The 17276-nt window shown below is 39.0% G+C and overlaps 1 protein-coding gene across 1 annotated transcript in view; it reads left to right on the top strand.

The window, feature by feature from the left end:
• Nucleotides 1-311: 311 nt before the first annotated feature.
• The window catches only part of uxs1 (UDP-glucuronate decarboxylase 1), a 29841-nt gene continuing 12876 nt past the window's right edge, over nt 312-17276 (top strand). Inside the window, exons 1-9 of the mRNA XM_068330091.1 lie at nt 312-1073; nt 2020-2047; nt 3839-3887; nt 5582-5625; nt 6576-6636; nt 7214-7394; nt 14283-14387; nt 14589-14648; nt 15337-15458. Of these exons, the coding sequence (XP_068186192.1) occupies nt 983-1073; nt 2020-2047; nt 3839-3887; nt 5582-5625; nt 6576-6636; nt 7214-7394; nt 14283-14387; nt 14589-14648; nt 15337-15458 (741 nt within the window). The 5' untranslated portion in view covers nt 312-982. The remainder of the gene's footprint in view (nt 1074-2019; nt 2048-3838; nt 3888-5581; nt 5626-6575; nt 6637-7213; nt 7395-14282; nt 14388-14588; nt 14649-15336; nt 15459-17276) is intronic.

Below are 17276 nucleotides of genomic sequence, written 5' to 3' on the forward strand. Positions count from 1 at the left end.
TATCGTGCCAAAACAGGTTTTGTCTGGTACGGGAATTTAAAAGGTCAGGATTAATGCACCGCGGAAATTTCCGCATGACAGAATGAAAGAGCCATGGTATTACAGTAATTTGAACTGGAGGTTTCCCTAACGTAAATAAAAAACCTAGTTTTCAATGCACAATAATAAATATTGAATATACTGCTATTCAGTATCAGTATAATACATTTTTGGATACTCCATTAAACTTTTTTTTTAAAATCCTGTCGCGTCAAGAACGTCACATGGTCGCTACAGGAAGTAACAGTAAGGCTGGTGAATCGAGTGACGAGTAATCGCTCATCTATTTTTCGGCCTAACTGTGAGGCAAAAACTTCGAACATGTGTACGTGTGTTCGCCGTTGAAATGAACAGCTCTTATTTTCTCCGACACTTGTCTAACTGCAACGTAAGGCAGGGTTTGCGTTCGGTGTTTTAAGTCTCGGAAAAATATGCTGTCTGTCGTCTGTTCCTTGCTAACTTTAGCCAGTTGCTATCGGTGTAGCTAACGGCTAACCATTTGGCTTTGGTGTCTTTGAGGCACCGCCGCTGTTTGTATGAGAAGCGGTTTTTGTTTACGTCAATATGAACATGCACTGCATGCTGTTTATGTGTTTGCTTAGTCGGAGGTTAAATGACGGTAATAGTTAAAGGACTTTGTATGAAGTCGTGAATGTCACAGCAGACAGTTGTAGCTTCTCTCATGAGACTCTGCGCTACCTGTTTGTGTCCTGCTAGCCACGTAAACCGCTCCTGCCTGCTGTTGACGTAGCAGGAGCACCTAGTTCGCCTGTCCTGTCAAGCAAGTTAATATTTTGGATAACCAGCAGCCAGCGACAAGACATTCTGTTCACGTCAAGACACCCGGAGACCGAACTCGACCCGGGACGTGAACAGCCGTGCCTCAAAATGCGATAGCTGGAATTAAAAGTGGGAACGCGTTGATCCTGTTGCGTTGGATCGGATGATGAATCGGGTCGTCTGGCTCATATCGGGATTAAACAGAAGAATGATGAAGCTGCTTTTTGCCCTCGCTCTTGTCGTCTACATTGCGTGTGAGTATTTGGAATTTATTTTTCCCCAGAAACACTTTAATGGTTTAGTCTTTAACCCGACCAACCAAGCTTCGGACAGTTGAAGCAGTCATTACATTTTATTAAGCGACACAGGCCCTTATGCTAAAAGACTGAGGTTAATGAACTGGTTAAACTAATTTAACACATTTAATGACATGCAGAGGAGTCACATTTATGGGTGCTTCATATTTGACGGTAACGACTTAAATGTGTTTGCATTACATTAAAACAAGTCCATTTGCATGTGAGACAGTTTTAGAAAGTTAATAGTTTTCCTAGTTACCTCTAACATTCAGGGTTTTTTGTTTTTTTTTTACTAAACAAATAGCAATCATTAGATTTTGATGCAGCTCCAAAACATCATAAATACAAGAGCATCCGCTTCTAACTTTATGGCTTGAAACGTGTTATTCACCATAAATCAAAACGTGAGCTCGATCCATGTGATATTCCAAATGTAGTGATCTTGCATGTTTAGATTGTTAATGCCGGTAAGTTTTTGCTAACATGACAAAACAAGTAACATAGTGTATATAATAACATAAAAAATAACCTGCAACCAAGATCGAGTTGTAGCTGAGAGAGACTGTTGATTCAGTTCAATTCAATGTCAGCTTTGACATACAGTATCTTATAAAGTTTAATATTCGATGAAAAGTGCATGAGTGATAAAAGCTATATATATATATATATATATATATATATATATATATATATATATATATATATATATATATAAAGCTTAATATTTCCCTGTCTATCTGTGTTTTGTTTGTATTAAGAAACTTGAATTGTTTTCCTTAAACTTGGGGGAAAATGACAGAACACAGGTGTTGCTGTGAACATGGGATGGAGCTATATACCTGTATGTGCTTTGAACTTATAATGTTGGCATTGTGACAAGTTTTCTCGTCCTGTCTTCCAGCTGTCTGGGGAACCTATACGAACATGAGGTACAGTAATTTATTCATCTGTTACACCATGCTTTTCAGTGGATTATTTGTCATATTCCATGGTAACAGAACATCATGTACAGGACATTTTTTTATATACTGTAATGCTTTATTAAACTAGGCTGCTCTATGATGGACTGATATATTCTGTAATGAATCACGATCACTTCACTAAAGGAAAGGTTCACTGAAAAATGCAAATTTATCCATCGTGCATTTATTGTGCATTGTGCATTTATCCTCATGCATGATGTAGATAAATTCTGATTTCTTAGTCCACAGAAGAGCTGCAATTATGGTTCATGTGAAAGGTTGTAAAATGAGTGATGGGATCTCCGTTTCTTTCTTCCCTTCATGGCAGCCATTTCCTCCAGAACTGTTTTAGTTATATTTAGATCATGATTTGTGGATTATAAAATCATTGTCAAGTTTTATAACGATGGATGAAGAGAATCTTCATGGTCATGAATAATCTGGCACTCACAATCTTTGCTGCTGCAAAGCATGAAAATCACTTTCACCTGTTCACATGGGGTATAAGTGATGTTTTTGCGGTTGATAGTAGTAGGTGTTATTGACTGTAACAAATGGCTGCATTTTATTCTCACTTTCAGCAGACACTGAGCCGCACAACACAATCTTGAAAAAGGCTGTTTTAAAAGTTAACAATTTATTGTCAGCCTTTTTTGTACAATTTTCGCTGTCATGGTTTTATTTTAATTCAATGAGGGTGTGAATGTTTGCATCTGTTTTAACATGACAAGCAGACAGAGAGAGCACTTGGCTTAGTGTGCACCCTCCCAGCTCTGATCATCATTATAGGGTCAATGATGAAATGCATTAAGGTCTCTGTGTGGAGTGTACATTACTTTGATTGGTCATGTTTGTTTCGAGCCCCAATCTTTAATTAGTCTTTATTTGCAAGTTGGTAGCATTAAAAATGTAATAAATGGAAAACAAAATGTTAGATTCAAATTTCACTTCCATCTTTTAATGTTTATGTCTCTGTAAATATGTTTATATAACCAGATTACTTGCCTCTATAATGTCATCATTTGTGAGAGAAGTGGGTTGCATATTGAGGTTATGTAGATGAGTGTTGTTGAGCGTCAGCCATTGTACTCCTTGAAATTGCCTATTTTACCCATGTATTTAACCAGTCCTGACAAAAGCATATTAAGCTTAATGACCAACACACTATTATCATGCTAGGGATGCTTCCCTCTTTTGACTAATCTTGAGCCATGAACTATGAATTATTAAAAAGGAAACCCATTACTCAAGCAATTTTGGCGGATGCACACCGATTCTATTCCTGATGACACCCCGTGATCAGCTCTGTTAGCAGATCGCGTTTTAATTGCACTGTTCCATACACACACAATGTTGCAAAGGACTTCATCTATCAGTGATAGCTGATGGTGAAAAAAGTTAGATGTTGATGAATGTGTTGTCACGGTTCAGATATCAGCTTCATCATCTTCTGTTCATTCAACCTATAAATTATTGTCATGACAAAAGATCCTTATCTCTAAATTTGAGAATTAAGTAAAAGAACATCTCTATCAACCTTTTATGATAAACAGAAAATATCAAATGATCAGTCATACAGAAATTTTAGATAGCGTGATAGGTGATTGTATTCGTACCTCCCTGATAAGGGCTAGCTGGGGCTGGTGAACCATGAGTTGCTATGTAACAGCTCCCCTCAATCATTGGCTGTTTTCTTTGGTCATGTGATTCTGGTTGCTCTCATCTTACCCTCCTCTCCTTGTCTTTGTCTGTTCACAGATCAATACAAGAACATGGAGAAATGAAGATTGAGCAGAGAATTGATGAAGTGAGTTTGACTCCGAGCGCTGTTTTTAGATTACCAGCATTTTGAAATGCAAGCTTTACTAAATGATATCAGGTGGTATCTTTCTCATTATTACATATATTATTACATATTGACAATTACAGGCCCTGTGAACACGTGAGGGCACACTATCCACTTACACCAGTCCAGAATTTTTGATTGGGCCCGTAAGAAGCGGCAGGCCGGATCTTTTTGAAAGCGCAACTATTTTTCCCCGCATAGAAAAAAATTTGCGTCCACATGACAGCGTTTTTGAAAAAATCTCCGTCCACACGTAACCACATCAGTGCATTGATCAACACGTTTATAAGCAGAACAGCTCCAAAAACGACAGAAGAGAAAGGACCAGGACGTGTGGAAATTCACGCCGTTCCTCCTGGGAGGACTACCTCCATCACAGAGTTCTCCCACCAGCAGACAGACTCAGAACTGGCGTCGGCATCTTAGGAGAGGAACATGAATGAATGAATAAATAAATGTGTAAACTTTAGGACTCATATAGAAAGAAAGAGACGCACAAATATTCAACTGTCAAGCACGTTTATCAACGCATCTTCAACTTTGAGCTGTTACACGTCAGAAAATAGCCGGTTTTGAGTCAAAGTCAGCTTTATTGTCAAGTGTACCATATGTGCACGACATACAGCACAGATGAAATTGCAGTCCTCGCTGACCCACGGTAGACAGGCAGTACAACAGACAGTACAACACAGGCAGAACAACAGGAAGTACAACAGGTAGTACAACACAGGCAGTACAACACACGCAGGACAAGACAGGCAAATAGAACAGACAGTGCAGCACAAAGTATGAGAGAAAGCACAAATGGATGGTAAACATCTCTATACATTCTCTAATCCCTGTGGGGGAAGTCCGTCTATTCTGTTTGTTTATGTAGAGACAGGTCACACACATCAGACGTCAGCAGTTTTCGTCGCGGGAGAAAAACCCGAATAGAAAAAGTTTTGTCCACACGACAACGCATACCCACCATTTTCAAAAAGTTACATTTTCGTCCCGGATATTTGCGTTGTCGGGTAGACGGAAGGCGTAACCAGAAGAAAAGAGTTCCGTTTTCAAAAACATCCAGCTCCGTGTGGACAGGGCCTGAAACACCTTTACCTAGACCAGACAAACTCAAATTCTAACAAAAAGTTACTAAAAAAAAATTGAAGATGACATTTTTCTGCTGTGTAAAAATCTTCCTCATATTTTTTTGAGGAAGCTCATTGTCTATTTCTGTCCCTAAGGCTTCATGCATCAGAAGGACGCAGGTATTTTTTTTAAATGAATGTGCAGAGAGTTGAATCCAAATCATTTAAATCTCAGTGGAACAACTTGTCCCTGACATCATCACTTTCTGAAACATGATTGCGAAACATAATTAAAATTTTTGTTCCTTGTTCTGGTAACAGTTATGTCTGTCAGTGTGGCTAAACATTAAAGGAAGCCACTGCTATTTTTGTTCTTTTGTTCTTTTTCAAGCAAACATATTCTGAACTTGTGACAGAACTTTTTGCAGGTTGCCAGGCCTCTCGAATTATTTTTAATCTACATACCACTGAACATATTAAAAGTCGGTGACTGTTATTTCCAGTAAACCCACCATACATGTGGAACCGTTTCAGTCATTTATGCTTTGGTTCCATCTCTCTGTCTCTTCTTTTTCACTTCAGGTTGTCGCTCCTCTAAGAGAGAAAATTCGTGAACTAGAACAAAGGTGTGTATACTCATGCACACATGATGAAGAAACATGCTGTCAACAGACTGGTGACAGATCTTTATCACCCATCACATCAATATTGTTTCATCTACTTGAAAAGTAGCTCTATAGAATATAGGAGTCACATGATGTCAGAGATCATGTGGTTTGTGCAGTGCAGGCTAACCATTGATAAGTGAATGTTGACTCTACCGCTACCACGGCAACTACTACAGTTGGATAGATTGTGCTTTTACAGGTCAAGTATTTGGCCACTTTAATACCTTGAGTGATGTTCAGAGACAAATCTACAATAACATGTGTTAGAGTTTAATGTTTTTACTGTCTGATACTTTCTACACATCTGCAACATGCCAAAGGGTTCCGTGAACGAACTCTATATCCATTCAGGCTTCCTGAACTACTACTGTGTGCTACAGGTGGACTCTGCTGAATATTTCACAGACATGGTCTTATCGCTAAATGACATTCTATTCTGTTCTGCAGTTACTAATTAAACAGAGATTGTTTTTCTGGGGGTAATGTGATTCACATTTGACACCTCAGTGCAGATGGCACAGAATTCTGTCGTCTATTTTTGTGATTTTGAACGAGACTTTTTTGTGGAGTTTTTCTTCATGGATATGTTAGGTTTTTACTTTGATCCATGTTGAGATCTATTAATGATTAACCTTTTTCACTCAGGCTCATTTTAAAGAAGACATTTTCTAATAATATAGTATTTCTAACCTGTCATTAAGTAAATTTGTAACCGGTTTGGTGCTCATTAGGAATAAAGTAGTCTCTCCAAAATGCAAATAACCTGGTGCATGTTATGATAGCAGAGTTAAAGTAAAACAAAGGCTGTTTACATACTATTGAAGAACTTCTGAGTTCACTGCTTTGCAAATGATCCGCTTCCTTCGCACCCAGTTTCTTTCTAAATTTTTGTCTTCTTTCCTATCCAGTTTCTCTCAGAAGTACCCACCTGTGAAATTCCTGTCAGAAAAAGATCGCAAGAGAATTCTGGTATGTGACAAATACAACTTCAGAAATCACATTAAAATTAACTCCTTTATTAAGGTTATGTTAAACAACCATCATCAACTGAGGTACTTATGTTTTTATAGAATTTACGTTTCATTTAGTCTTGTTATTGGACTTCTTTATGACAGGAGATCAGGTAAAAATGTTATCTTAAATATCACTATAGCTTCTGTGATTTGAAAGGTGTCAGAAACCTTTTCTGACATAATAAGTGGAGAACTTAACAAAATATAGATAAGAAAATATTAATAGGCTGTATTTTTGAATGTTGTATAGTCTTTGATGTTTATATTACTAACTTGTATGAATGTTTTTGTTTTGTCAGCTGGTTTCTTTAGAGAAATGAAACATTATCTGTAGAAAACTGTCCTTCAAAGTAAACGTCCTCATGCTTCAACTTGTAAATTTCCCAGTTTGGTATCATTAAAGTTGTGGTCTAAGGACAGTGTTGCTCTGAAACAAACACTTTTTTAAATTTGGTCTATAATGAAAAGCAGTATTTCAGTTCTCTTTCAGTTGCTATTACTAAGCTTTACATACATGTACACTTGTCCACTAGATAACTGGTGGGGCTGGTTTTGTGGGTTCCCACCTGACTGACAAGCTGATGATGGATGGACATGAGGTGACGGTGGTGGACAACTTCTTCACGGGCAGGAAGAGGAACGTGGAGCACTGGCTTGGCCATGAAAACTTTGAGCTTATCAATCATGACGTGGTGGAGCCTCTGTATATTGAAGGTGAGTGAGAAAGGGAGACTTTGTTTTCACTCACTCAGGATTAGTTCAGTGTGAAATAGCAAAAAAGAAAAAAGACACTTCTACTGTAAGATCAGCTTCGAAGTACCAGTGGAAAATGATTCACATAATGACTGGTAAGGCTAATTAGTCAAATAAATACATCCAAAGATTTAAAAACTAAAGGCATCAGTCAAAGTAGACTTTAGAACTGAGTCACACATAAAGAGAATCTTCATCTTCTTCACCATAGTTACATCCCACTTCAAAGCGGTGATGTATTGTAATTGTCAGTGTTCATGTGTTCGTCCGTCCGTTTGTCCATCAAATATTTTCGTAACCGTTGCAGATAGAAAGATGAAACAAAAAGCACGTTGCTCCGGCAGCAAAGGGGATGAAAATTAGATGATGACCTTGACCTTGAGAAATGTAGGTCAAGGTCAAATCACAACTTTTGTACACTCAGGAACTAGATAAGATAGAAAGACAAGGGGAGAAGGCCAGTGTGAGTAAGACCATCGATCAAAGATAGTGCTTTGATCTAATTATGCACTAGCTTTGATCTATGATCAAAGCTAATGCATAGCTTTGACCTACGCTGAAAGGTGAAAGCTTAAGTTTTTCATTGATTCTGTAGTATTTCTTCATTTTATTTCTGATAATAAATTAACAAGTCTTTATTCCGGTTGTTACCAAACTTTTTTTGCTGGGCACCCCCTTTGATATACAAGAACATTTTAACCATAACACACCCCTAAACTGCAGTGTGATTGTTGAATCAGAGCTGATATCATTGAACTGTTCGTCCTCTGATGTGCTGTAGTCGGCAGGTAATGTTGAACTGAAAGGGTCACAGATCCAATCATGATCTCCGGGATCCTGCATCTGGAAATATGTCTGGAAATGTTTCTGAAACACGTGACTGAGTTGCACAAGTTTCATGAGCTAAACTTGTGGGCAAGATCACTACCCTCCTTCAAAAAGATGCAGATTTCATGGTGCACCTCAAAGACCCTGGACCGACACCCCCGACAGCCATCGGGACTCAGTATGGAACATAACAGCTGTGTGGTCAGAGCCCATTTCCTCACACAGTGCCAAAAATAATGTGCCAAAAATAAGCTTTCACAGGCTGTGTTTTTATGTAGTTGACTGTAGCAATGATGATCATAGCATCGTTCAGTTGTTCACCATTCATCGCTAGTGCTTCACGGTGTATCACACGATGCATCCACTTCACATTGGGGGGAGATGCACTCCTTGAGCGCTTGCAGCCCTACCAGTTTCCCTGCCATAGCTTGCTGTGCTGATCCACACAGTCCTCCCATCTCAATCTCTTTCAAATAAGAGTCATTATTGTAAACAGTTCTTCTGCTGTGGCTCTGCTAGTAATTTTTTTGCAGAAAAGCAATTCCTCCTTCGTATCATCAGCACCTATGAATCTGACATCAGTTATCGATAAACAGTCTTTGTTACTGCCAGTAGCTTCATCCATCTGTAGAGAAAAGGGGCTGCCGGGTACCGTATCATTAAGCTGCTCCTCTGTCTTTTGACATGCCATAAATGCGGCTGCTGAATGTGTTGGACAGAGGAGTGGCACTTATTCCTCTGGCTTCAGAGTCGTCAAGTATCGTCGACATCATGTCCATAGAGCAGCAAAGTATTCATTTAAGTTCATCCTCTGATTTCACCCTCAACAGAAAGTTGTTCATGTTATGCTAGCTATGTCAAATTTGATTGATTCATTCCTCCCATGGCCCCCCACCCCCATCTTGGAAACCACTGCTTTATTATAATCAAGATAAAAATGACCTCTTTGAAAAGCAAAAACATGTCTCTGCTTCTCAGTGTTAAAGCAGTCGTTAAACGTGTTGTTTGAAGTGTTGTGAGCATGTTTCATAAAACCAACATTTTTGCACATTTCCCATATTTTTTTTATATCATGAAACAAATTTTATTGTTACACAATAACCCAAGTTGAGTTTTTTAATTGAAATGATATTTATTCCGTGAAAAAAGCCATTTAATCTACGTGACCCAGTGTGACAAAGTAATTGCCAATTTTTTAAAATCATGATTTAACTGTGACTGACCACATTTTTTGGAAAATTGTGTTCTGGTCTATCAGCTACACCTCAACCTGATTACAGCCAGACCTGTTGGATCAACAAATCACTTAAATGGAATACATTTTGCAAAGTGAAGGAAGCTAAACAATCTCAGAACACATCATTCCACAATCTGAAGATATCAAAGAACAGATGAGAAAAAATTTCCAAGAGGTCACAAAAGAACCCAAAACAACATAAAGAACAGCAGTCCTCACGTGCCTCAGTGACTGTCAGTGTTCATGACTCCAGAGAGGCAAAAATGGCATCCAGGACAGAGTTCCAAAGCAAAAATCTATGCTGAGAAAAAAAGAATACAAAGACTTGTGTCTTGTTTGACAAAAAATGTATTGATTATTCCAAAGACTTGTGGGAGAATATGTTATCTGTGTATAACAATGCACACAAGAATAGAGATTGCAGAAGGTGCGTATCCTGTTACATCTGGCATAAAACTAACACAGCATCTCATAAAACCATCGTTATGGTAACAGTTAAAGATGGTGGTGGGAGTGTGTTGGTCTGGGTTGTAATTGGTGGGACCATGAATTCTACACTCTACCAGGAAATCTTGAGGAAGAATCTACAGCCATCAGTTCATGAACTCGGGCTCAAACACACTTGGAGCAAGTCTACCTCTGAATGGCTGTTTTTGGAGCAACTTCGTCAAAGTCAAGACGTAAATCCGATTGGACACTGTGGCATGATCTTAATCGAGCATTTCATGCTCAAAAACCCCCCAATGTGGGTGAATTAAGAGAATTCTGCAAAGAAGACTTTGCCGAAACTTCTCCACAACAACAAGAAATAGTTTTCTGGGAATATACTCTGAACAGAATGTATTACTGCCCCCAAAGTAGTCTTAAAAACAGGAACAGATTTATAGACATCAGGGTAAAGGCCACCAAACCAGTAACACTGCTGTTTTTGCTGCTGCACCCCAGCCAAAAAAAAAAAAAAATTGAAGACAACTAAACTAAATGTCTAGAAATTTCTGCTGGTGAGAAAAGGGGGTATCGCTGGTTACAAGGACTGTGGATATCAAGACTCTTTAAACAAAGTTAATCTGACCAAGAGCAATCCTCTGTAGAGGTGTTTGTATTTAAACATATATGGAATTAAAAGTTATTGCGAATGGACAAGATGATTAACATGATACATATTCTGTTTGATGTAACATCTCCTCATCATCAATTTCAGGGAAACACAATTAATGGTATTCGACCCCAAATTCAACGGAGACCATTCACTAGTAGTGATCCATAACAACAGTATTGCCCAAGCTGACTCTAACAGATATCTGGGAATTCAAATTGGCAATACGTTAACATGTTATACTGAGTAGAACATGTCTTTGTTAGGGTCCAGCAGGGTCTGCATTTCTGGGTCACCCAGAAAGTGTTGCTCACTCTCTAATGAATCCATTGGGAAGAATGCTAAGGTATGGCATCCCACCGCAGTCTGGCATCCTGACTGCCTATCTGGAAGTCAAGATTACTCTGTTCACACAGAGACCTTCATAATAATGGAATCAGGCAGCACCTCTCACACTGTGAGGTCTTTGAGGATATAATTTCACACCCTTCCCATGTCCTACCAGCTCCTCTCCTCAAGCAGATGCTTTTGAGACCCTAATTGAAGACTCAACCAATTTAGAAACTCATTTGTCCCCCTTTTCGTCAAAGCCCCAAATAACAAGCTAGCCAAAGCAGATTCTTTGTAACAGCTGCTTTTGTGTGCAACATGCTGATTTAGTTTCAATGTGTGCATATCTGAGAGTATCCACACTGATTAGTGGTGGTCTGTTTCATATATACTGTAAATTGTATACAGTTGTTGTATGTGTCCAAGACGGCACCTTCACATATTTTCGAGGAATGTCTGTCAAATCCAAATTGTTTTTGGATTGTTCAAATATCGATATATGCAGTTTATATATGATCCCCGTATGATCTTTTATTTGTTTCTTTTGAACACAGACTACAAGTAAAGCTTTTAAAGTGAAGCTCTTGAAGTGACGTCTACAAAGCGTTGAGAGCTAGTAACATTTTATTGCCGATCATAAGCTATGGAAGCCATAGAAAAGACTGGCTGAAGATTCAGGGCACAAATGCAACACACTCAAAAGAGTGCACTGAATGTACAGTATTGTTAGTGCTGCAGTGAAAACATTATGTCAAGTTTCAAGTTTATTTTTATATAGCCCAGATTCACAAACAATGTTCTCTACTGTCCCAGCCTTGACTTCAGTCTATATGTCCCTGATGATATTGTAAGAATAATGAAGCTGGGGAAGATGAGGTCTTTGCCGTTGGTAGTTTGGCGCATTGGAGAAAAGTTTCAAACAAGGAAATTATTTGACCTCCCCATGATGCACCATAACTGCCCAGCACAAGTTTATTCCAGCAGCTAATAAAAAACAATCTTAAAAAAGCCTGCTGACAGATTGGATGCAAATCTGTTTTTAGCTTCACTTCTTTTCGTGGGAGACATTAAATATTATTATGTTGAAAAGAAAGCTGGACAAAAGCAATGAAGTGAAAATTATTGAAATCATAAATCAAAACGTCAAGCTTTCAAATGTCTTTTTTTCCATTTATTCAAGCTTCATGTAACCAGATACAAACCCATTGAGGTCAGGGTCTCTTTTACAAGGGTGGCTTGACCAAGAGCAGAAGCAGCAAATGTCATAACAGTTACATAGAAGTGACAGTACAGAGCAAAACGTACAATTTTGGAATGAGAAGTGCAGGAGCTGTAACGCAACAACAGACACTGTTCAATGGTCTCATGCTGTCTGTCCCTCAGGAAAGAATGGAAGAATCCAAGTGGAATCACTACAGAGGGTTTCAGTTCAGGCTGTATTCCATGCAGAGGGAGCAGCAAAGCTTAAAGCTGTTTTATCAAATTCACTGTTTGCTTGAGAAATGGATGAAAGACGTGTACCGCAAGAACGCAAGGGATAGCAACTGCATGTTTTCTGCAATAAAGTAGACAGATAATGGAAATTCAATTTTTAAAGACCCTTAGAAATTAGGGTCAGCCTATGTGCATATCTGAGAGCAGTCAGAGAAGGCAATTTTGATTTCATATATAAATCCCAATGGTGGGCGAGACAACTGCCTACAGTGACAAATCTGTGCCAAATGAAAGATAGTGTCCATGGACTGAAGACATTTGGATGAGGAACTCAAATAAAGCACATCCCAAGATTAAAGAGTCGGCGAGAAAGTGTCTGTCACTAAGTTTTCTCTGACCTTGAGAGAATTTGAGACAGAAGCAGGTTCTATTTCTGAAAAAGAACCCAAGCTTCACCATAAGTTTATTCATTCATTCATTGTCATGTACCGCTGCTGTATCCGCCGTAGTGGGTCACGGGGAGCTGGAGCCTATCCCAGCTGGCATAGGGCGGCGTGAGGTAGGGGACACTCCAGGCACGACGCCAGTGCACCGCGGAGCCACATACAGAGAGATACAAACATGCACACACACACACCTACGGGCAATTTGGGACCGGCCAACCAACCTGAAGCACATGCTTTTGGAGGTGGGAGGAAGCCGGAGAACCCGGAGAGAACCCACGCGGACACGGGGAGAGCAAGCGAACTCCGCACACCCTAAGTTTAGTGACTAGATAATTTATATGTGTTTTAAATAAAAGCTCTTCATCCTGGATAAAAGCCAAGTATTTGAATGTGCTCTACTGGTTTTCCTTTGCTAAGTCCTCATATAAAGCTAGCACCTTTATAAGAGGACAAAACCATGAGCTTGTTTGTTGTTATCTATGTTTATAACGAATTTTAAGATCATGCAAACGAGACCAAATAAAAATTAAAAACAGCTTGTAAAAACACAAAAGCCTGAGTGAGGTCGACCAGCAGTAAGTAAGGGTGTTGTCTGCATAAAAGTGATACCTCGCATTTGACAAGTTGTTACTGAGAATGTTTATGTAGATTGAAAATAAAATGGGTCCCAAAACTGAACCCTGGGCCACCCCTTGAGTAATGTACGGAAAAGAAGAGGTACTTTCAGCCACCTGAGCACATTGAGGTCTGTTGGGTAGATAGTTGGCTAACCATGTGTAGGGAAACTAATATGTAGGGCTTGTGTCAAGAGGTTAATGGTCTACTGTATCAAAGGCTGGTGACAAATCAATAAAAACAGCAATACATTTTATTGCTGGTTAAAAATATGTGACAGAGGCTCAGCAATAAAATCTGCAGCCAACTTTAATACTAAAGGTTCAATGTTTTCAGGTTCTGCTGCTTTACTTGTGTCGAACCTTTTCAGTGCATTGTTTACCTCAGAGATGGCTATAGACGTAAACTCGCACTGACAAGTGATAGGTCCAATCACAGCCTGCAGAGGCAAGGGAGTGTTAACACTAGCCAGACCAGACCAGTTCATGGTGTAATGACTCAAATAAGATTCCAGCAGAAATAAAATGATCATTAAAACAATTTAGCATAACCCTTAATTTCAGCGTAGTGGTTGCTTGATTCCTTCATGGTGTCTTTCTGCAAAGATCAGGTTGTTGTGACCAGAATTTCAAAAACATTCTTTGAAAAACAATGAAGTCACTACATGTGGTGCAAAGGGTTGTTCACAGAACACAAACAACCTCTGACTGATGCTCAATAGCACATCTGCAAGACCTTTTCCACTTGTGGTTTTGTTAGTCACTGCACGTACCAGGAGAAACTCTACAAGTAAAACAGGTTATATACTGCTGAAACATTTGTGTACTTGAAGAGATGATTTTTGCTTCTGCTGCTCTTTACAGTGGACCAGATCTATCACCTGGCATCTCCAGCATCTCCTCCCAACTACATGTACAATCCTATCAAAACACTCAAGACCAACACTATCGGCACACTTAACATGCTAGGTGAGTACAGGAAGTACACAATGCTAGTCATGTAAGGGTAGGACAACAATATGCAAGTCATGTAACCTTTATCATTTAAATGTAAATTTCAATGTTCTAGAAAACAGTGGATTGTTACAGACTCATTACATTTTTGCTTTGATCTGTGGATAAATATTCAGCATTTTTAAAACTCTATTATTTTTTGTTGTGTATTTTTAGGTCTGGCCAAACGTGTTGGTGCCAGACTCCTGCTGGCTTCTACATCTGAGGTTTATGGAGGTAAGAAAGAGTTCAACCAATCATCTGAAAGAATTCTTTACCTAACCAGATTAAAGTGGTATTTCTGCATTACAGTTGTTCTATAAATAAAGGTTTGCCTTACTGGACGTTCAGTTCGCAGACTACATGGACGTGTTGTGACATTATGTACGAATTTGAATTTCTGTGTTCCATATTGTAATGTCGTTAAAACACAGTTTAGATTGCTGCAGCACAGATCATTAGTCATGTGTTAAAACATGCCCAGTATTACTATTCCTTTACTGAATTATCTGTTTTTTTGTGTATTTGCATCAGTCACTGGGTAACAAGTGTAACGTTTGTTGCATGCTTAGCCTTGTAATAGCAGAGTGTTCACAATAAATCACTGCTCGCACTCACCCGAAGTTTTTGTGAAATGCTAAACAATTTTAGTCTGAAACTACAGAAGTGTTTCATCGTCAGAACCAATCAGAGCGCATCATTAAAAGGAGTATGGCAGCGTAATGAGTGTCTTCTATCACACACTCAAATCGGTTTTTCCTGTAATCGTTTGAGTGCTAAACAATTTTCTATATTGAGTGCTAAGTAGTTGTTTTCTGGACTTACTGTGAATATGCGCTTTCCTTCAGATCAATCTCATCTGTTGCTCTTTGCAGAAAACTGAATCTTACATGTAAATGAAGTATCTATGATGTTTGTGTCTCAGATCCAGAAGTTCACCCGCAGAACGAGGAGTACTGGGGCCATGTGAACCCGATCGGTCCTCGAGCATGCTATGATGAGGGGAAACGTGTAGCAGAAACCATGTGCTATGCCTACATGAAACAGGTACCATTAAGCCCTCCCACACACACATTTGATAGATTAATCATGATTATCACTTTATGACAGAAATCTAATACTAGAAATACTTTGAAATCAATCACAAAAATACAACAACAAAAAATCAATGATGTAAATGAATGATTCTATGTACAGAGTATTTCACTGGGGGAGGGATAAAGCTGGTTTAGGTGTCACTGCTTTATCATCTTGTGATTATCTACAGACTTGAAACATCAGACTCTTAGCTTTTTTGTGTCGTAACTATTACACTTTGAACATAATTTTACAGTGAAATGTGGTTGATTTTCTTTAAGGAGATCTCCACGCAACATGCAGCCTATCTGAAGTTCAATAGAGCAAGTTATAACTGGAAATTAACAATAGTTTTTGACATTTTTGGTGTAATATGCTGCAGGTGCATGTTTTATTTTTTTCATCAGGTCTCAGAAGTTATTTCTCCGTGATTTTATGTTGTCTGTAAGCACACATCAGTGACTCCTGTGGAAATGGTCCGAGTTCGACGACCAAAGCTTGAAACATGATATCACTGAACGTGTTATTGTTATATACATTATATAATTTCATTTTCCTCTGAGCATCCACGTTCATGAGACTTTTTGGGTTTTTTCCCCCTGTGATTACTTGACTGACACCGGCCTTTGATGATTAGATATGATTGACTCCCCTTGCCTTTCCTCCAGGCAGGTGATATTTATTTATCTGCCTTGTTTCTTTCTCAGCTGCTCATTATTTTTTTTCACACCTACTGAGAGAATTCTTGCCATTGGTCGTGTTTCAAATCTTAACTGTCACTCTTTTGTACTGATAGATGAGATTATCACACATCTACTGCCAAGTCATGTAATCGAAATTCATTAACATTTGAAACTAGTATGCTCTGGGTGAAAAGTATGTCTTTCGAGGTTCTGAGACACCAAGCAAACATTCTAAATATGGAAAACTGTGAATCATGTAGCTTGTGATTGAAAGGTGATTCAATGGTTTTATGCAACCTCTTTTTTTGAGAGAGAGAGAGAGAGAGCTAGCTAGCTCGCTCTATATAAAGCACTCAGCATTTGATTGCGCTTCCTGCTTCTCACTTGTTATCAGACAAAGTAGAACATTTTCTTCAGGTGAATAACTTTGGATTTGTTCAATTTTGGGACCTTCAATATTTTTATTTCTGTCATTTTGAACTTGAGTTAATTTCCCCTCCACTTTGCAGCCAAAATCCCTGAAGGGAAATTAAGAATCCACTCATCGACACAGGTTAATAGGTTAATGCATATATAGTGTGTACAGGCCCAATGTAGCCACAAGAGGACACAAGCCAGTGTCTTATTGTGCCGGTCCCAAGCCCGGATAAATACAGAGGGTTGCGTCAGGAAGGGCATCCGCTTAAAAATTTTGCCAAATCAAAGATGCGAATCAAACCTATGATTTCCATACCGGATCGGTCGAGGCCCGGGTTAACAACGACCGCCATCGGCGCTGTTGACCTACAGGGCGCCGGTGGAAATTGGATTACTGTTGGTCGAAGAAGGAGAGGAGGAAAGTGCGTTCGCACGAAGAAAGAGAAAAGGAACACCAAGAGTATAGGACTAAGAGTAGGGACGTTGAATGTTGGAACTATGACAGGAAAAGGTAGAGAGTTGGTTGACATGATGCAGAGAAGGAAGGTAGACATACTGTGTGTCCAGGAGACCAGGTGGAAAGGTAGTAAGGCTAGAAGTTTAGGAGCAGGGTTCAAGTTGTTCTATCATGGTGTAGATAGGAAGAGAAATGGAGTAGGAGTTATCTTGAAGGAGGAGTTTGTTAGGA

Source organism: Antennarius striatus, chromosome 12 (assembly GCF_040054535.1).
Source record: "Antennarius striatus isolate MH-2024 chromosome 12, ASM4005453v1, whole genome shotgun sequence".
NCBI classification, from domain to species: Eukaryota; Metazoa; Chordata; class Actinopteri; order Lophiiformes; family Antennariidae; genus Antennarius; species Antennarius striatus.